We start from the raw sequence: 21,415 nt of genomic DNA, 5'->3' as shown, positions 1-21,415 counted from the left end.
CAGTTATGGCACGTGTATATATTTATTTTTTGGTTTGGATTATAATATAAATTTATGCTGCATATTAGGTTTTGCAATATTATTTTCTGATTTTACGTATTTGAGTTTATTATACATTTAATGACTTCATTATCACCCACCTTACTTTATAATTTTATGAATAGCATTTATTGTGGTAATTTTGGTTGCTACTGAGTGTTTACAGTGAGGCTGTCATTGGATAGTATGAGTCAAGGAACAGCAAAGTAAAACACTGAGTGCACACCAACACTGTTGGTATTAAAATGAACTGTAGCCCGCCAAACGCCCACAGCCCAGAGAGACTGAAGAACGCTACCACAACCAGAAACCAATATCATACCAGCCAGAAGTAGAAAAAAACTGATGAAATAGAGTTTAGAGAAGTCAATATTTGAAACTTTGCCCATTTCTGATATGAGCATGCACCATTGTTAGAGAATAATAGGTCCTCTCAGTATTAGCTATAATATTACAAACAGGAAACCAGGAAACAGTCTAAAAATCAAAGGTCAATTTCTGAGTGCATTGAGCTGATTACTTTTTACATTTTGTTTCTTTCATTTCATTTTAATTAAATTTTTTTTCTTTGTTTGTGCCTTGTGTTTTGGGTCCACAGGTTTGAGGTGATGCAGTTCTGCTGGCTGCAGCCTGATCAGAGGCCAACTGCAGAGGAAGTTCACTTGCTGCTCAGCTACCTATGTGCCAAGGGGGCCAGCGAGGCCGAAGAGGACTTTGAGAGACGCTGGAACTCCCTGCGTCCCAATACTGGATTCAACAGTCAGCGTGGTGCCTCAGCGATGTCACGAGACCACCCCTCATCAACCACCTCATCTTTCCCACTCTTAGAACCATTTTCTACTGGTGATGGCTACCACTCAGAGTCTGGAGATGACATACTAACAGTCACTGAAACCAGCCACGGCCTGAACTTTGAGTACAAGTGGGAGCAAGCCAGGGCAGACCAGTCATACAGAGCCCCAGACACTTCTAGTACCTTAGGTCAGGTAAACCATCATTGTCAGGAAGCATTTTACCCACCTGGAGGCATTGTGGGAGGCTGTCCCATGGAAAGCCTGAGCCATGGAGTTTCTCCTTCCTACTATCAACCAAAACATCTACACGCTCCAGGTGTACTTCCTGTCCTCAGTGCCCATAGCCCCTCAGTAAACAGTGAATACTACATCCGCATTGAGGAACCAGTAGACTGTAACATTGATCCAGACTACACCATGGTCTCATACAGCCCAGACTACCAGGGCAGCAGTGGGAGCTTCCTGACTGGGAGTGCAGACTCGGGTGAGTGCATGGCCTGCCCATCACAGGCTAAAACTATGGGTCCTTATTGGTCAGCTGACATCCATAAATCTGACATGTATGACTCCAATGACTCAAGTCCTGCCATCTCCCTGACAATGGAACCCCTTTTAGGTCAAGTGTCAGATAACAGCCCCCTACGACCCTGGGAGTCTAGTCACTATGTGTCCTATAAAGATCGAGATGGGGGCTATTATTTTGACCACTCACCACCTTTGGGACTAGATCACTATCTGATCGGAGGTGAGCTCTCCAGAGAGCATCATCAGGAAAGCTGGGGCTCAAGAAGCCTGCGTCAGGCTTTGGGGGAGTTGGAGAACCCACTAGGGATATCCCATTCTATAAACAGTCCATCTCAGCAGGCTTACAGAGACACATACCTGGACACAAGTCAGACGTCCATTATAGGAAAGAATGTCACTGGAGGTTATTATGACATGATGGGTTCCCTGAGGAAGACTATGCCCAGCCACACAAGACACAACAGTAACTCTGTCAGTATAAACATGGAGACTCAGGGGGCTCTCTTCATCGGACACAGAGACAGTGACTCAGAAGAGGAAGATGAGGACATATTTGTTGAGAGACACACTTGCAATACTTGGCCTTCGAAGCACCGCCACAGCAGTGCCGGTCACCAGAGACGGGCAAGCCATAGTTGCCGACAGGACACTTACGCCGATTTCCATTATACAATGCCAAGTACAGACATTGAGGACTCCTGGCCAGAAGGACACAGCCTGGCCTTTCACTCTCTACCCAAACCCATCGATTATCTTGAGCCACACCAGGTCAAAGATAATAGTGCCTGCCTTAGTTTGAGTAAACATCATGCTATGGTGCCCTCGGAAAACTGCAATGCCTACATTTACATGTGCCATGAAGGTGAGACTCAGGTGCCAACATCTGGAGAGTGCTGCCACTCACACTTTGTTGACCCACTCACTGGCTTGCTTGTTCGAAACACAAGCTTTTGTCAGCTCTACAGTCACACTAACTACAGAGATAAAGTCATTGACATGCCAAGCAATGAAGAGATGATCAATTTATCACCAGCTCCAGGAGGTCCCATCGTGGCCAAATCTGTGGACTGTGGAGAACAGTATGTCGATCTTACAACTGATGATGTCCAATCTAAAGAGAAGAGGGAGGACGTTATTAAGGAAATCATACAGAAACTGCCAGAGCCTAGAAAAGAAGAGGTGACTCTAACAATGACAAAAGCCACTCAAGCCACTCCACCTCCTGATGATAACACGCATGTGATGGTGGCGGTGACAGATCCACAGTCAGAGATGAGTCACACCAGTGACAGTGGCGTCGACCGTGAAGATTCCAATGTAAGCCTTGCTGACATACTCGACTGCAGTGACGATGACGAAGAGGAAGACATTACAGACGATATAACTGATGTTACTTCAGGCATCTTCGCTGATGAGTCCAGTGAGCTGAATGCTTCTCCTGCCTTCAAGTTGCTACAAAAGCAGGTAGGAACACCTGATTCCATGGATTCCATGGATCTGCCGTCTGCAGCTGGGTCTTGTGAAGGCTCCAGCCCTGCCTCATCCCACCCTTCCAGCTCACCTAAAGCTATGGACAGCGGCTATGACACCGAAAATAATGAGAGCCCCGAGTTTGTTCCCAAAGAACCTCATGAACCTCGTGAACAACCTTTAGGAAAACCTGCTCTTGATGCCAGCCTGGAGGAGGAAGAAGTCCTGGAGGAAGAGGGAATTGAAGTTAAAGTCGTGCCCACAGAGGGTGAGTCATCGATGGGCGAAGATTTGGCACTAGAAACATCACAGGCAGATGACCAAATTCTGTTACCCTTGAGCGATAAGACGCCATACAGAGACTCTGCCTACTTTTCAGACTATGAGAATGAAAAGCAGACTCGGCATGAGGGAGAGGAACTCCAGATGGGGAAAACAGATGAGCAAAACATTGCAAAAGAACCAAACATGCCAGAAAAGAAAGCTGCAAAAAGGAAAAATGATAGAGAGGAAGAACTAAAGGGTGTTGTAGTGAACAAGGACATAAAACTTGAAACGAAACAAACAGTAACAGACACAACAGAATTCTCTCCGGCACCAGAGATTGAGGAGTACTTGACAGAGGACTGTTGCGAAGATGAGACTTTAGGACTTCCTCCAGAACCTTCTGATACTGAGGGAGGACTGGATGAATGGCCATCACAGGAAGAGAGCTCATCCTTGGGAGACTGGGCAGCTGAGGTGGTGGGGGCCATGGAAGAAGCTCTTGGTGCCCTGAATGGAGATTGTGCCACCAACGTAAATTTAGATAAGGAGGAAGCAGATGACATAAAAGACTTTGCTCAAACTTCAGAAACTTCAGAGGAGGCAGCAACCGAGATGGTTCAGAACAGGCCATCAGGCATATCCAGTGAAATGCCACACACCTTACCCAAAGATGAGGTAGCTTTGCAACACACCTCAAACACCAGACGATTTTCCTCTTCCTCTCCTCCACCTCCATCCACCCCACCACCTGCAACAGAGGGCAGAGCATCTCCGGCCGACGGGGAGGAGGCCGACGAGGAGGACGGCGATACCGATGACAGCGACGAGTCGGACGAGGAGCTGCAAAGCTACAATATGCAGGAACAGAGCGGAGGGGAAGAGAGTGAGGAAGAGTGCCACCCAGTGCCTATTGTGGTGAGCGACAACAGCGAGGCCCATAAACTGCGAAGCCTGCTCAAGATGCCAGCATTGCTCACTGAGGAGAACCTGGAGGAGGAGCTCGAACACAAGAAGAAAACAGTGTCTTTTTTTGACGATGTTACCGTGTATCTGTTCGACCAGGTGAGTGTCAAAGAGGGAAGATCCAAATTTGAGGAGTTTTAGCCTTAATATTGGCTTTATTAATGGCACATCAATAATGTTTATTCTAGTCCACTCACTGACTCTTTTAATATCACAACTGCTAGGAAAGCCCAACTAAAGAGCTCGCCGAGCATGGCTTTCCTTTAGGAGCAGAAGGTTCTCGAACCAAACCCCAAGAAAGGGTTAATGCCTCAGATGACTCTTCAGACGGGAACATTTCGGAGGAGAGTATGTATTATTCTTTTACTTTCAAATGTGCAAATGTGAATATGATTACACACAATGCATTAGCACACTGAAGACTTTCTCACGTTAAGATATCAAACCATTACTTCCTCCCCTTTGCTGTTTTCTCTCAGGTGCAGGTTTTGAGTGGGAAGATGACTTCCCCCTACTCCCACTGCCAACATCCTCAGCCACATCTGAATCCCCTCCGCCCCGTTCCATCACCACAACCCCAGACACTAAACCAGCCGTGCAGTATTCCCGCTTTACCGTCTCTCCCTCCAGCGTCTCCCGGTTCTCCATCACTCACATCTCAGACTCTGATATGGAATCTGCAGGAGGTAGGTCACTTCTGCAAACTCATGAGAAACTCATATTTTTAACAATGGATATACATATCTAATTTTGCCTCTGTAAACTATCACAGTGAATTTTAAAATCAAGCAATCATCATGTGGACTTTCAGCTTTATTTCAATAGGTTTTATGAAAACATTGCAGTAAACATATGCTGATATGAAGGTTTTATAGTCTGTATTTTTTCTTCCCAGAGATGTCAGATGGAAACTGGCTAGTAGCTACATCTTATGAGATCACAGTTTTTGTGCATGATTGCTGACAAATAAAGAATAAAACTAAAATGCTTCTTTCTGCTGTGTTAGACTTAAACCCAGTCTGGGAACCTGGCCCATTAAAGATGCAATTGTTGGCTGCAGCATATTGCCAAAAGCTGAACTGCCATAATAATGAGAAAATACACTCTTGCCAAATGTCTTTGATATGTGCCAATGTTTGGGGGATAAAGATGCCCAGTGGCCTGTAAAAATGGGTGATGTACATTAATCCTTTCTGTCTCATTGTGTTTCTGCAGGAAGCAGTGAAGATGGAGACAAAGAATAAGAAGCTGTGGATATTTACTGCCTCTTTGTGACAACAACTCGGCCTACTAGCATGACTACTGATTTCATTTTTAACGTCAGGTTTTAGAAACACAAGACAGTGCCTCTTACCGCCTGTGGACACTTTTGAAAGGTCCGTCTCACCACCATGTAGGACTGGCCTAAGCTGTTTAAAATACTGAAAAGAGAATTGTTAATATATAATATTTCAAGAATATTAATATATACGGTATGTATGATGAGTTTAAGAAACCAGGGGGAACTTGTATGTTGAATCTACATATTTTTTTGGATTAAAGAAACAATGTGGAAGGACAGACCTTTGAAAAGCATTACATTTGCCACTTCTTTCACTTTCTAATTCGTCATGGGGAGCATTCATGAGAGTGTGGAGCCACCTGGACTTTTAAGAAAGAGGACTGTTAAACTGTTGCTGAGTAAAAGACACAATGTCAACTTTCTGACTTTTCAACAAAGGATCAGCACTTTGAACAAGACTGTACAGCTCTGCAGACTTTATACTTTTTAGGAAATGGTTTTACCTGTATTAATAATGAATATCAAAAAGAATCTTTAAAGTATCACAAGTAATATAATGTCAGTATTTGGGATCATTCAGAGACGTGCTCATGTGAAAGATGGAAGCGTAGGGGATCCTAATGGATCCTAATACAGGATGTTTTCTTTTTTTTTGAGGAAACAGCTGAGCAACCTTGACAACCTAATAATTATTTGTGACTTTTTTCATTGTCACATCAGGACCGCGACTGTACTGTTTTACACAAACATCATTTTATTTACCAAACTGGGTGCCAGCACCACAATCGCAGCCAACTCCTCTTTACTGTAAGCATCAGACACAACATTGTGACTATAATGGGAAGAAGTACAGAGGTAATTTCAGACTGAATTCATATGAAAGTTTCTTATAATATAGCAATGCATGGTTTCACATTTACAAGAATTTACGGCTAAGAAAAGGAAAGTGTTTTTATTTTTAAGGCAGGTACACAGGTCATTAAAACTGACATCGACTGAACCTAACAGTGATGTAAGCCAGTAGGGGTGGGCAATATAATGTAATATTTTATCATGATGTGCGTGTACTGGATCTTCAGCTCAAAAATATAGACAAAATGTCTGTTTTGGTTAACCAGCAGATGCCTGACAAATCAAGGCACTTCATCACATTGATGCAAAGATACTGTTAATCCAACATTGCTAGACAGCAGTAATACTCACTGAAATGCGAGAAGATGTAGTACAGCCTACGGAGGTACTGAAGGCATATATCCCTTTTCCACCGACACAGTGTTGGTTCACGGTATTAATAAAAGTAATTGTTTAGTAACAGAAAACTGCTGGGCCTGCTGGTGTCAGTGGTCATGGGAGGGGAATGTACCAAAAACCACAGTTCCTATCATGGCCACTTGAGGCTGGCTCCAATAGGAGTCAGTTCCCATAAACTTCCATGTATAAAAAATTCAGCTTTACAGCCTTAATAAGCACGTGTCCAGCTTGGTACAAAAATGGTTTAGGTCTCTAAAGATAGATTTTGGTATTGTTGCATTTTTTGTTTTGCTTTTATTAACTCAAGGTCACTGCATGACCTTCACCCTGCATTGGAATGATTTACAACTGAGTGTAAAACAGCTGGGATGAGTGTCAGCACCTCTAAGTGTGAGGTCATGGTTCATTCTCTATTCATCAGGAGGTGGAGGATGAGATGGATTCGTTAAACATCAGCAGTGATGTGGGTGTTGTACTGGACTGTTGTGGTGAAGAGAGAAGTTCTTTATTTAAGAGTCTATGTTCCAACCCTCATCCCTGGTCATGATATCAAGGTAATGACCGGAAGATTAAGGTAGGGAATACAAGTGGACACGTTTCCTCTGCAGGGTATCTTTGTTCAGCTTTAAAGATGTGGTTGAGGTAATTTGGATATCTGGTTAGGGGATCACCTGGGAACTTCTTTCAAGCACACTCAACTGAGAGGTGACACCAGGGTAGACCCAGAATCCAATGGAGAGATCTCACCTGACCTGGGAAGGTCTCAGGATTCCCCAGTCCAAAGTGAAAGTGATGTTATGGAGAAGGACATCTTGAATACCTTTGCTTGCTGCCACCATTACAAAACTTTAAATAAGTGGACATGGATGGATGGACGGACGGACGGACGGACGGATAGATGGATAAATAACTCCATCTCAGTACAGGAGTTTAGGGGCGTAGCTGCTTTTCATACCTTCACCCTCCAAATAAATATCTGTCTCCAAAGAAAGGCATGGTAGAGTGAAAAACCACAATGACTCAAACCTGTCACAATGGTTCTCAAAAGACTCCAAGGCAGAACTGCCAGGAATGCCAGCACCACATTGGTGGAAAAGCAGTAACAGATACCGTGGTAGAAACATTTTTTCATTGGTGTGTACCATCATATTGCCCATCCCTACACGCTAACGTCTCAAATTACCCAACAACATTTAAATACTGTCCGGTTTTTGTCTGCACTGAGGTTTGTCTGAACAAATGTGATTTTTGTGTTTGTAAATCAGCACATTATAGATCCAGTATTTCTCTGTTTCTGCCCATTTACCTATCATGTTATGTTTGGAACAACTTGTTCGGAGCAGATTTGTACAATAATTCTAGGATTAGAAGTTGAACTGTTGGACTTTTTCAGACTAAAAGGAAAAGACTGTTCAAAATCATTATCACACTCAAAAACGAATCCCTTTGAGCCTCATTGTTGTTAAGTGAGACTCTGTAATAAGCCTAACTGGTCTGATCAGCTTGTTGAAAGGCCACAGAGGGCTAATGTCATGATGATAAGAAAATGCTGTCATGCTTTGCTCTGTTTGTAAAACTGTGAGAACGAGAAAGATTGATGGGTTGGTGTGTTTGCTGGATGGAAAAGTTGGATTCCACCTTTGAAAGATGCCCGGTGATCAACATGTAGTGTCTTAAATGTTTGTTTGCCTTCCAAGGCTTTAATATTCTGTAACAGTTTAGCATAGAAACATCTAGATGGCTGTCCGTAATATTTTTGTATCTCAACAAAAATACTTTTTAGAGTATTGCTGTACTGTATCTGTGAGGGAGGGAAGGTTTAAAAAATCTCTTATGTTTATTGTTGCCAAAGAGATGCTGTGCGTTTGGTCCGGGGAGGGGGGGGAAAGAGTACAGTTTCTATGTTTTCACCCCATTGTGAGGACAGACAGGAAGCTCACTGGCCTTGAACCAAAGGCGCAAACGTGCAGGAGAAGCTTTGGTTGAGATACTGTCATAATGTGTGCCCCAACAATGACCTGGTCACATCATTACTTTCTGTACCTTCTATCAATTACAAATAAAATCTGGTTTACACATGTTAAATATATTGGCCATTTTTTAACGTGTTTTTAAATAAATGAATTTATTTACACATGTAGACTCTAATATCTTACAGAGTTGTTAAAGAGTTCAGATGTAAAATTTAAAGAGTCCTTAGATTCATTTTGGACAACCAACAAATACTGAAGAACTCTGATATTAAATATAAGTTTTTAAAACTCCATTTTTAAATCCATGTATAAAACAAAAAAGTCTCTCATCTTCGTTGTCTATGTTAAAAGGTGCAATGGGAACCATTTTTGCACTCAAAACCTATTAAGCCACCAAATTCCAGTCACATGGTGTGTAAAGTCTTCTATAGTATAAATGTACTGTATATTATATCAACTTAACAGGAATGTAAAAATACAGAAGATTAATATGTTTTCAGGTTGCTTGTGAACTTCCTCGGGCACAGGAAACATTGCATTTTACCCAAACAAACGTCGTTTCAGATAATCGATGTTATTTTTTCAAAACATTTTAGCATTATAGTTCTGTTATAGGACTTCAATTTGGGCGAGCGGGTACAGTAAGTAAAAATTCAATATAAGCGTGGGTTAGAAGAAAGGCAGAGGATCAGATAGAAGGGTCACGAAGGCAACCCATTATATGAAGAAACTTCTTGGTGAGTGTCAAAACCAACACCCATTTCCATTTGTCCTTAAACCCACAGGAAGACGATCTGAAACTAAACTCAGTGTTTTTCCATACATCTGTAAAGACTTTTATATTTCAAACAAGTGGATTCCTTTAGGACACAGGTGTTGAACTCCAGGCCTCGAGGGCCGGTGTCCTGCAGGTTTTAGATGTGTCCTTGATCCAAAACAGCTGATTTAAATGGCTAAATGACCTCCTCAACATGTCTTGAAGTTCTCCAGAAACCTGGTAATGAACTAATCATTTGATTCAGGTGTGCTGACCCAGGGTGAGATCTAAAACCTGCAGGACCTCAATGCCTGGAGTTCGACACCCCTGCTTCAGGACATCAAATAAAAAGTAGTAAAGTTTTAATCTCTCAACCTCTATCCTTTTAGTTTTAAAGATTTTACTCTACCAGCACTATTGTTCTTCAAACTGTGTTTTCTTCTAAGTGAATCATCTCATAATGGGATCAGATGACTCTGTGTCAGCCCCAAAAGGTTACAGCCCATCTGAGATAATGTGCCAGGAATAAAAATGGGATTTATCAGGTGTAGCATTTCGCCTGCATGCAGGATGACTCAGGATATCCCAGCAGAATATCCAGAGAAACTATGCTGTTGTTGTCAGGTGGAAGGGTGAAGTCAATGCATGGTACATTCTCATCATCTGTACACTCTGTGTCATGCAACTCATTGAGGACAGCATGTTAAAGGGAGCCTGTTATGCTCATTTCCAGCTCCATGTTTTTATTTCTGAAGAGTATCAGTCGAGCTTTGCGTGTATCGCACTTTACAGCTATCCTTTTTTATCTTATTCTGTGCTAAAACTTTGACCACCTTTAAAATTAATGAGGAAAAGTGTAACAGATCAATTTTAAAGTTTGTCAGGGTTAAAATTTTGAGCATTATAACAGATAAAAAAACAACAACAACACTGCACAATATTGTTAAATACTTGATTCTTTATTGTCAGAATTAAACTAAAAAACAAACAATTTGTTTACCATCAACTCACATCATTGTATAGTGTAGACTGCCAGTACAGTACTCCTTATGTTACATTAACGTAGGTTTTATTGGTTTTCATATTTCTGAGTCACATAGTTTTCAGCTAATTTCTTATATATCTCCCTGAAACATAACTGTAAAATGAGCTGGGACATGTGGGATCATCTAATAATAAATAATGCAGATATTTCCAAAACATCCCGTGTAATTTTTTATTAACTATAGGGAAACTGAAGATAGTGCTTCAAGTGTATGAAGACTTGATAATTTTAATTATCAAATATATTATAAAAAACAATAAAGCATATAGTTGAAGTGAAAAACCGTTTTTCATGAATTGATCTCAATAATCAAGAACAATTTCCTTAGAAAGACAATTAAAAATGATTATCATAGCAGGTCAGAGCACAAAACAGAGTGAATAACTGAATCACCCAATGCAGGTGAATCATTATGGATATATAGTTTATGTACCTCTGTACTACACAAGTACTCTGATATAATGAGAAGGTACTAGCATGATCTCTGCAGACACCAGAATTTTATTTTTCCTCATAATTAATATAAAACAATGGAGTTTTTTGGAAATATCCTCAGACATATACAGCTGAATACCAGCTGACTTTGGGGAAAATATGTGTGAAAAAAATCCAGAAACTTTAAAAATAGCCTTAAAGAAAATCTCTTTTTTCCTTTCTAACTGTCTACATCCAGGTGAGGAAGTCCAGTTTTATTGCCATCTAGTGGTGGATACATGTTTTGCATGCACATACAATAAGGTGCATGATAGTTTTTATGTGTAGTCATCGGAGTAGAAAGAGCACAGCTGATTACATCCATGTGTAATAACAAGCTCCGTCGTTCACTACATTGGAGGTACAGGTGCTTTAATAAGGGCAGAAAGTACTGAGGCTAATTCTGCTCTGCTAATATGAAAAGTATAAAAACAAATAAATCAGACTTGCAATTGTTGCTTAAATCGGGTTTAAAACCAGTTACATTCAAATTTGTTTCTTCTCAAATCTCAAAGTCTTAATTTTTATTATTGTGAATAGGAATTCACCTCATAGTCCTGTTAACTAAAATTTACTGATGAAATTCATCAACAACTTAAAAGAAATCTGGTTCTCTGAAGGCTAAGAAAAAAAATCATACGTTCCATTCATGTCAGTTCATCACTTATTAATAGGACTTAAAATTTCAGGTCTCTTGTGTTATTGGTTTTCTTAAAACATATTTCAGTGAATGACCTTCATCCACTAAAATATTTTTAAAGAGGTATTTTTTTTATATTCATGGAGATATTTTAAAATTCCATTAGGATATATTAAAATACTCAGATAAATATGAAACTTTCAAAATGTCATATTTTGAAAATGAGCCTTTCACAAATTTTGGATATAATTTTAAGAAACACATACTCGTACATGGTTGAAAGATGCAAGGACAAAAAATTTTAAAAACAACTTTCACATCCTGGAATACTTTTCTGAAAAAAAGAAATAAAATAAAGCATTTCTTTTTTTAAAAAAATAATGAAAGTTGAGACCTGAAATTTTGCATAATTCCTGATGTGGGTCCTTCCACTAGATATATATTCAGCAGTTAAGTAGTTCAAACCTGTTTTCCAGTTTGCTATTCCAACATGAAGGTAAACCAAACCTAACCCGAGCAGGTATAATTTCACATACCCACACTGGACCCTAGAATATCATTACTATCAATAAGAACCATGACACTTACTGAAATCACATAATTGTTCATGCTAATAAAAAATAATCAATAACTCAATAAGTGGGAAAAGTAGAGGGATGGTGTGATTTTTCTAAATGTAGTTTTCAGTGCTTTATTAAGTTATTATTACACCCCACTTAAATCTAAGATTTAAATGTATTTTAAATTCTTAAACAAGTAAACCACAGACACCGAAACGAGCACATCTTAAATGACCTCGGCTCAGTGCAACCAACACAACCTACGTTAGCGTGACCATGTTTGCCTGTCAACGATTACCTTAAACTAGATAAACAACATGCAATTACAAAGTTTCTCCTGTTGATTGTATTACTGAATTAAATCTCAGCTGAACATGTTGCTTTAAGAAGATCTAATAAAGTGCTTGTTCACTACAAACAATAACAATCAAACATGAATCTGAGAACCAGTGAAATTCATTATTAAGTGTAGGTACAAACGCCTGAACGGCTGCTTATCTCTAGTACTGCAGAAAGATAAAAGATTTCCTGTGAGTACAGAATTAGCTGAAGGTACAGTACTACGAGTAGTGTGCTTATCAGCTGTGATGCTATCAGCACAAACGTATTCTACAGATATCTTTTTCCATATAATCTACCTTTCTGATGTGTTTCAGTACTTTTTTTTCTGCCGTCGTGCTTTAAGATCATCGGTCTCTGAATAAGACGTTTCTTACGGTGCATACACTGGACTGTTTGACAAGCATACGGTGCTCTTGCCAGGTGAAAAGGCAGTATTGAGAGGTGAGGCTCAAAGGTGAGACACCCAACATGGTGTAAAGCTTAGCAATTTTAAAGCCCTTTCATTGACAAGGCAAGAGGGGAGGAGCTGCATTTTAAATGCACAGAGATCGGCTACCGATCCTGTGAGTCTACATGGAGCTAGGCATTAGTCTTTGGGTAACGATACGATACAAGAGGCAAGAATTCTGACTTTAAAATGAACCACATGAGCCAAACGAGTAAACATCTGCTCTCATTCTACTTTTTATACACCACATGTTCCTTGTAGGCTTTAAAACCTTTACAAAAGTGAATCAGCTCCACTGCTGCTCATCTAAAATGCCACTTTACCAAAGTCACCAATCAACAGGAAAACCTCATCTTTAATTTTTGTAACTTTTGAATGTGGCTTCCTTGCTACATGGTTAAATATAAAGTCAATCCTAGTATTTATTTACATTTTCTCCGGGCGATTACAGCGATTACTGTTGCCGTGACATGTTGTAGTGGACTTTATCTGCTGATTATATTTAATTCTTTTCATTTTGTAGCATTATTGTAATACCGAGGGTAAATCAGAGCCTTCCAGTTTAGGGTTGAGGGTGAAATTGTGCCCCAGTGATCCACCTACAGCTGGTTTACATTAAAAGAAAGCTCAGAAGTCCCCTGGAGGACTGGAAGTCTTCTCCAAGGAATCATAGTGAGCTTCATCAAGGTGGTCCTCCTCGATTTCATCCTCATCGTCGGAGAGGGGCGGTTTGGCTGGGGCCTCCACAGCCGGCTCGCATGGTGGATCATCACTAGGAAGAAAAAGAGCAAAAGGGATTGTGGTTTTTATTTGTTAAAATGTAAAATGGTAATGGAAGACGAGGTCAACAAGAGCACAGGATGGAACAATGGGTTGGGGTTTTTTTTTTCAGCCATATTGCTGCTGAAAATAAAAAGGTCTGAGTCATGCAAATAGAGAGAAAGCTGAGGTGAAGAGCATGATGCCGAAACAAACAACACGTTTTTCAGGGAAAGTGTAACAGCCCACAATCAGCTGATGAGGTCAGCAGTCACGTCACATTAAAAACAAACAAACAGCGATGGAAATAACCCAAAAGCCACTCCACAGCTCGCAAAGAAAACACAAAAAATGAAGCAGCTTTCAGTTATAATGAAAAATTCAAAAGCAAGTGGATACATGAAGACACTTTAGACCCAAGATTATTCACTTACGATGGGCTTTGGTCACTCAAAAGCGGGCGTAATCAGGCCCTGTACTGAAAGGCAGAAACAGTCCCCATGTGTCAACAGTCAGGATCAACTACCAACTCACATCTTCCAACAGGAGACAGGGAAATAAATTACTACACACTTCCTCCTAACATGGCTGCACATTATAAGGCATATATATATATTTCCTGTTAATACAAGGTATCATTAAAGGTATTAAAAGGGAAAACAGACCACGACTGAGCTGACTGGAGCCTGTATTTAGAAGGTACTATTGCTCCTTTTGTTTGATTTTTTCCACATTATTATCTGTAATACAGTGCCAGATATATTCAGTGATAACACTGTGAGACTTTTAAATGACTGCTCTGAAAAGCACTTTATATTCAGTGCATACAGTTTTCCATTATGATCTCACTGCTGTACTTTTACTGAGCCAAAGGTTAAGAAGGATTTTTTCACCAACACCAGCACCACATTAAACACAGTGTCTGCAGAGGCTGCCAGTCAAACTCAGTAAAGATCTTGTTTAATATTACTAAATTAGCCAAAATTATTGTCGTCATTTACTTAGATTAAATTAAAACATGACAAAAAACACATCAGAACTCCACAAATTCACCGAGACTGTTTACATTTAAATTATGACCAATACATATTCACGTGTGTCACATGGGGGGAAAATAAAGATTAAATTAAAAAACAGGCAAACAGGCATGTGAACCCACCACACAGTGAAGCAAAACAACTACAAAAATTAAAAAACACTAAAAATGAACACGTTGTGTTGATCGCAATACACAAACACACACACACACTCACTCACACACAGTTGAGTTGAAAAAAGTACCTTTGCTAGCAGCAGGAGGAGCAGGCCAGTGGGTGTGTATAGCAGGTCAGGATGCAGTGTAAGTACTACTGTGCACAGAACACACACACACTGTACATGCAACAAGCCCGGTGGGAGGTTATGATGGGTCTCGGTTCCAGAAATGTTGATAAGAGTGGTGATATCAAATGTGCAAGAAGAGCCGCTTGTTAATGTGTTAAAGCAAGAGGGCGATCCCCAGTTTGTTAGCTGTGAGAAAAGATGTGGTGACTAAAGTTTATTCAGCCACAAACTTAAAGCCAGAATCGAGAGTTGAAATGCTGCCTGTCAATGAAAGTTCATTGGTTTTAAGAGCTAGTTTGGCACTTGAAGGCTAATTAAAAGCTTCTTCAAATGGTGTTTTGTAAAAGTTCCATCATGTCACACCAAAGCCTTCAGGGAAAAAACGAACAGAAACAATAAAAATATCCAGCTGAATAAATTTATTTAATACTTTGTAAGAGTAGAAATTCACCATACATTTGAGGTCATCAGTGTTACACTTTTTGGTGCCCCCAAAGCATGCATATACATAAATTCTCTATACAATATTTAGATGTTTTTTCTTGTAACTCTTTTACAACAAAACCCCTCACAATCAGAGCACGTCAGTGAATGCTGGCGTTATTAGCCACAGGTGATTGGTGTGCTATCTCTGCAGCGATGTCAGCCATACCTTGGACTATTTTAGTGGAGAAAGAAGAAACACTGGCAGCTTCCAGTTGTTTGCACTCGACTTTTGTCTCTAAATTCATCAAAACAGAGATGAAAAAAGACGGGGGGGTTGGCAAAGCTAAGGGGGAAGACGAGTGTTAGGTGACAGACAAACGGAGAGGAGAAGAAGAGAGCACAGAGACAAAAGACATATGCAGCAAGGAGAACATTTCTACAGTGCAAAAAAAGGTCCGTGTTAGGTCTCAGGCAGAGTCTGAAAATATTTTTCTGTCTATAAGTGGCAGATCAGAAAAGCAGCACTTGAAAGTTGTTTTTTTAATGCATGTGCCTTACTTTTTCACATACTTGCAGAAAAATATATTGCAAGACTCTTCAAACAATTTCCCTCATTAACAATTTAGTAAAAGACAAGCATTTTTTGCAGTGTAGGAGGAATGGGAGAGATGCACAGTTTCATTTTTAACCTCCTCTCTTTGGTGAAGAAAGCACTCAGACGAGATTTCTGTAAAAACTTCATACGAGTCAGAAGCCAAAACTACGAGTTAAAAAAAACCTCACGTCCCAGCGGGCTAGCTCGTGGACACCAGATGTCAACAAAGGGACAGTGGTTAGCACAGACAGGCACTAACTGGGCCGACATACAGACAAGCACGCCGGTATTTTTATTGAGCACACAAAGAATCAGACAAACACTTCTCTTGCCGTTGTTAAAACTTGACATTCTTTACTCACTGAGGTTTGGAGAAAAAAAACGAATCAGGCTTTTAATCGCAGAGACAGCAGTACAAGAAGGCTGAATGAGGCTTCAACCACAAATTAATTCCTTTCCCCTTCAAAGCTGCAGGGCGGCTGTGCCTTTAGTCTGTACATTGGCTAAATGCAGCACAGTATAATCACCACTCTGTAGCCAGTGTAGTTTTTTTTTCTATTAATCACAATACCGCTGATGCCTTATGTGAAGTCTTAAGTTCCCATAAAACGACATTAATCACAGAAGTTAATCGACAGCAGAAGCATCACATGTGAATATTTTTGAAAGTAGAAAAGGATTTTGAATCTTTTAAATGAACTTTATGCCTATTTTTTATTTATGATAAAAAAAACCTTTTTTAATGGTTTCGGTATCATGTGTACTGAGCAGCGCCGCAATACCAGTTGTCTTTTCTTTCATGCATGAACCAGAGTTTGCCTCCAACTCTAATCATTTTTATGAGCAATTAATCGATTAATCAGACTTGATTCTTTCTTTTTTAACTGGTGATGTCAAAGTGATATCCTTCTAATGAGCTCAAAACCCAAATATATTTCATATAAAAAACAGAGAAAAGCAGCAAAAGTCTGTATTTGAGAACCTGAAGCCAACAAATATTTGGCATTTAAGCCTAATAAGTTATTTCAAACATTTAATCGGCACAACACATCAGTTAACTGACTAACGAACAAACAGTTTCAGCACTAAACCCGACTCAGAACCTCATGTAAGTTAGTTGACCCCATTCAGCCTTGGCACAATATTCAGGCACCACAACAGACAGTCAAAGGACCCCGAGAGTGGTGTGTTTGTGCGTCCATCCGAGCGCAGAGGCTCACACTGAGAACGTTACAGTAAGTTTGTTTACACACAGTCAGAAATATAGACTATTACTTCCATAAGGTGCATTTTTTTATAAACTGATCATAGATACTGCATGACAAGCACTTCTGTATGGCACATTTATGTACAGTAAACATTCCCATCACATTTTTTCCCCCCACGTTTCATGTGTGAAAACATTTACATGAGCTGTTCACTACTCGCGATACATGGCCTCTTATGTCAGAGGAATACAAAACCTCACAGCATGAAAAGGTAAAATTATTGTTAAATACTGAAAGATCCAGTAAAAGCATTGATTGCAATGTCATTTTTACATAATATAAAAATCCTCTTTGGGATCAACCACTTTAGGATTACACCCTGATTTACAGATCATTCTTTACACTGTCTTTCTAACTGAGAGCACTGACATTAGTGAAAATCAGGTTCCTTCGTTGGGAAAATATAACTCCCAGCAATATATAAAAGAAATGTACATGCATGAAAGACAAGCAAAGGTTACATTTTCCTCACAGAAAATGTCCATCACACTGATTTTGAATATGCGGATGGCACAGAGTCCACTTTGTTCTGGTTTTGGCTTGGCTCTGCACCAAAGCTCCACCAGCGGCCCAGTGTGGCTACTGGCCAGTTAGACAGCACAGGGCAGGACTGAAGGACGAAGGGAGGGAGATCAGAGGGAGGAAAAGAAAGAGACCCAAGCGTCTTCCTCGAACTGACCGGCTTGGGGAGAGTTTATTGTCGTGAGAAGGAGGTAGGGAGGCGGGAAAGAGGGTGGGTTAAGGATGACAGATGGGCAGCGAGGTGCATGTCCTATCGTGTGGCTGAGTCTGTGCCTGTTTGTCTGTCTGTCCTCACACTGTCGAAATCAATTTGCCCTCTGTGGAACTGTGGACACAGAGAGGGAGAGGCTTCCAGGTGGGCTGGCTCAGGAGAAACAACAGCAAACACAACCAGGACACACGCAGACGCAGGAACCTCGTCTACCCTCCGACATGACAAGTATAACCTACAAGTTTAACTGGATCTGAGCCTCATTTTAAAGCAAAATGTGGATGTGGTTTTAACGAGCAGGGATTGGGTGAGTGCAGTTAGCAGACAGAAGGAGCTGCATGGAGCGTGGGGGGGCGGTGGCGTGATGGGAAGGTGCCGTGGAGTCAAAGCATGATTTTCTTTCTTAACTTAATGAACAAAAGGAAACTTAAAACGACTTACACTTAAATTAATCAACTATTTCTCTTCCTGAGGTCTAATTAACTGCCACTTTGTCAGGTGCCTCCTGTGACTCCCCATTTCATGCACAATGTCCTCTGGACTCAGGAATACTGGCTTTTTGGAGCCCAGAAGCAGAGGTCTATCAGTTAAGGATCCTAGTTAGGGCCCAGATCGAGACTACATAACAGTCCCCACTTTTTTACTTTCACTTTGACTCGGTCAGGGTCTGGGTTAGGATTAGCCATTAAAAACTACTTGGTTTAGGTGTCTAAAGTATGGTTTGTGTTAAAACAGCAGCACTCAGTACTAAACACCAGAGGACTCACTGGGCATGGACGAGCCACACGGTGGCTTTGACAAAACAGCACTAAGTGATGCTCCAGAGATGATTAATGTAATCTAGTTTTACAGATAGAAACAATTGTCACTAATGGATGACTTAAAGATAAAGCCAGCCTTCTTTAAAACCACTATGCAGTCAGAACTGCACCATCTTATCACCTATGGTTTCCTATCACGCTGCTGCAAACAGAGGAGAACTAAGAAAAACAACACAAAGAGTGTGGTGTGTCCTGCTGGTTGTCTGTTTGCGGGTCTGAACTTGGCGTGCACCAGGATCTGTCCCAATCCCTCATCTCTCCATCTTCAGCTGTTTGGTAAACTAACTCTCACTGATGTCTCAGATTCCAGCCCTCGAGCCAACGGGACAGAATTCCACTTTGGCTTCCCACCCACAAACACTGCCGAGTGCATTTGAAATGACTGAACTGGAACTGAGTTGAAACTGATTCCTGGCACAAAAAAACCACTGACTGAATCAAGCTGAGTGGTTCTTACCTTGTGGGGAAGCGGGGCTCATACTCTTCGACTCCCTGCTGCAAAGACATCATCAAAGAAGAAAGAAACGTTTAGTTTGTGCACTTTAAATATGAACTCTGAAATAAAGCATGAAAACCACATTAACTGTCAGCCATACCAGTATGATTAGATAATATAAGCTAATAAGATAATAAGGTAAAGACAGTGCTTAACAATTTCAACTGTTTATTAAAAACAAGAAGACACAACTGTAAAAAATCTGTAAAAAAATAAATTGTTATTTATTGAGCAAATAAATATTAATTAATAATATTTTTTAAATTTTACTTTTTAAATTTTACTTCGTTCTCTCTTAAAGGCACATTTTACAAAATGTGCTCTTAATTTTTTATTTTGGTTAACAAAAATAATTTTTGTTGAGTTTAGTTGAGCCCGGTTCTGAAACTTAGTGAACTGTTGCAATGACAAAAGCAGTCAGAAGGTGGCGACAAAGAAACACAAAGAAGAAGATGCAGCCTCATCAAACGAAAACTGGAGATGTTAAAGAAACTGTATAGTAGGAAAATACACTACAATATACATCAGCCCCTCTCCTGGTTATCATCTCATTATTCTTTCACTGACTGGTTGAAATTGATGACTTAAAAGTGAAACATTGTAAAACATATTTAACATATTTTCCATTTTTATGTTCATATAAAACAAACAAAATTTTGTGCTTTATTAAAGATCAAATCAGAAGTGAATGACCGAATAACTTCCACGCATACATATCCTTGACCAAAATTACAAAACACATTTTTCCTTAAATGTCAGCAGAGATGTTTCAAACCTTGATGTTACATGACTGCTGAGCAATTAGGCATCGCCCACATGTAATGTTCCAGGTGAGGCGTAGGAGGGAAGGTGGGCCAATAGTGAAGTTTACCATTGCGTAAGGCTACTTTTGATTTTTCCTTCTGAAAAATTAAGCTGCCTCCATCACCACAGCTGCCTTCTCTTTAGCCTGGCTGAACGCCGACTCTGTTATCAGCTGATGCCTGTCAGAAGCACTTCCTTCAGCGACAGCAGTAGACCTCTGCAATCTGAGCTGTGCCTCATCTTACACTCGACCCTCTGTGACCAGGAATGTGAAGCGAGGCAGAGCTGATTTGTGCGTTTATGTAAGCTAATGTGCCAGAGCGCTCCTCCATAAGAGACAGCGAGTCAAAGCGAAGCATCTCCGGCTGGCAGCACGCAGGGGGAAAGCTACCTCCAAACTTTCTGAGACAGACGAGATCTTTGCCAGGTTTCGTGAGACTGCTCGTGTGTCATGTGTGAACCCATGTGGGTGGATGCGAGTTTGCATGTGTTTGTGTGCTTGTTTTGCAGGCCCCCCACCTGTGAGAAGCCTGGCACCGCCACACTGTAGGGGCGTTGTTGTCTGCCGTGCAGCGCAGCAGCGCTCTGTGCTGCCATACGGGAGTGGATGCCGTAATCAGGGACGGGGAGAGCCATGTCTTCTCTCTCTAGAAGGTTGCCCGTGCTGCTGCTTTTGCCATGGTGGAGACTAGAAACACAAAGAAGTACACAGAAAAAGAGGAAACTGTAAATCATGTGGTCCCCCATCGGGCAACTCCTCCTGGGCCAATCAGGTGCTAACATTTGATGTCTCTAGGTAGGGAAGGTGTATGGGCGAGTCATCAGGGGACTGATTTTGATTTTGGAAGTACTTTCATGATTGGTTTACTTTTACTGCAAGGTACAATATCATTTTGAGTGCTGGGGCAGTACAGTGCAATCACATTATATTTATGCAATGTAATACAATAACATGTATTACTGTTCCCAGTATGAGTAAATCATATTGCAGTTTTATTCTGAGGCAGTATCGCCTAGAGTCTGATATTTGTATATAGAGTTTGTTATGTTTGTTTGTGTGTGTGTGTGTGTGTGTGTGTGTGTGTGTCTGTGTGTGTTCCTGTCTAGCTATCTTTGTGAGGACCGAAATCTGCATTCTACTGTACTTGTGAGAACCAACAGTCATTTGTGAGGACACACAACCTGGTCCTCACAAAGGCATTTAAAGCCATTTTTGAGGCTCAAAATGTGGTTTTAGTGTCAGGGTTACAATTAGGTTATGGTTAGGTTTAGGGTAAGGGTTAGGGTTAGGCATTCATTTTTAATGGTTAGGGTTAGGGTAAGGGGCTAGGGAAAGCATTATGTCAATGAAGGTCCTCAC

The 21,415-nt window shown here is 40.6% G+C and overlaps 2 protein-coding genes across 14 annotated transcripts in view; one reads left to right on the top strand and one right to left on the bottom strand.

The window, feature by feature from the left end:
• The window catches only part of aatkb (apoptosis-associated tyrosine kinase b), a 76,495-nt gene extending 67,826 nt beyond the window's left edge, over positions 1 to 8,669 (top strand). For all 3 annotated transcript variants that reach the window (XM_063482452.1, XM_063482453.1, XM_063482454.1), the window contains 4 exons: positions 638 to 4,157; positions 4,283 to 4,406; positions 4,538 to 4,744; positions 5,274 to 8,669. In XM_063482452.1, coding sequence (XP_063338522.1) covers positions 638 to 4,157; positions 4,283 to 4,406; positions 4,538 to 4,744; positions 5,274 to 5,302 — 3,880 coding nt within the window. In that variant the 3' untranslated portion in view covers positions 5,303 to 8,669. The remainder of the gene's footprint in view (positions 1 to 637; positions 4,158 to 4,282; positions 4,407 to 4,537; positions 4,745 to 5,273) is intronic.
• A 1,590-nt stretch (positions 8,670 to 10,259) lies between these two features.
• The window catches only part of baiap2b (BAR/IMD domain containing adaptor protein 2b), a 75,465-nt gene continuing 64,309 nt past the window's right edge, over positions 10,260 to 21,415 (bottom strand). For 3 of the 11 annotated variants that reach the window (XM_063482464.1, XM_063482466.1, XM_063482462.1), the window contains 3 exons: positions 20,575 to 20,743; positions 19,213 to 19,250; positions 10,260 to 13,602 (listed from right to left, as the gene is read on the bottom strand). In XM_063482464.1, coding sequence (XP_063338534.1) covers positions 13,458 to 13,602; positions 19,213 to 19,250; positions 20,575 to 20,743 — 352 coding nt within the window. In that variant the 3' untranslated portion in view covers positions 10,260 to 13,457. Of the gene's footprint in view, positions 13,603 to 14,023; positions 14,068 to 15,122; positions 18,049 to 19,212; positions 19,251 to 20,574; positions 20,744 to 21,415 lie in introns of those variants that run through there. The other 8 variants (XR_010094774.1, XM_063482471.1, XM_063482470.1 and 5 more) reach the window with 8 other exon arrangements.

Source organism: Pelmatolapia mariae, linkage group LG8, assembly GCF_036321145.2.
Source record: "Pelmatolapia mariae isolate MD_Pm_ZW linkage group LG8, Pm_UMD_F_2, whole genome shotgun sequence".
Taxonomy (NCBI): domain Eukaryota; kingdom Metazoa; phylum Chordata; class Actinopteri; order Cichliformes; family Cichlidae; genus Pelmatolapia; species Pelmatolapia mariae.
Note: the sequence above shows the minus strand (reverse complement) of the source record. Positions and strands in the feature narration are given on the sequence as shown.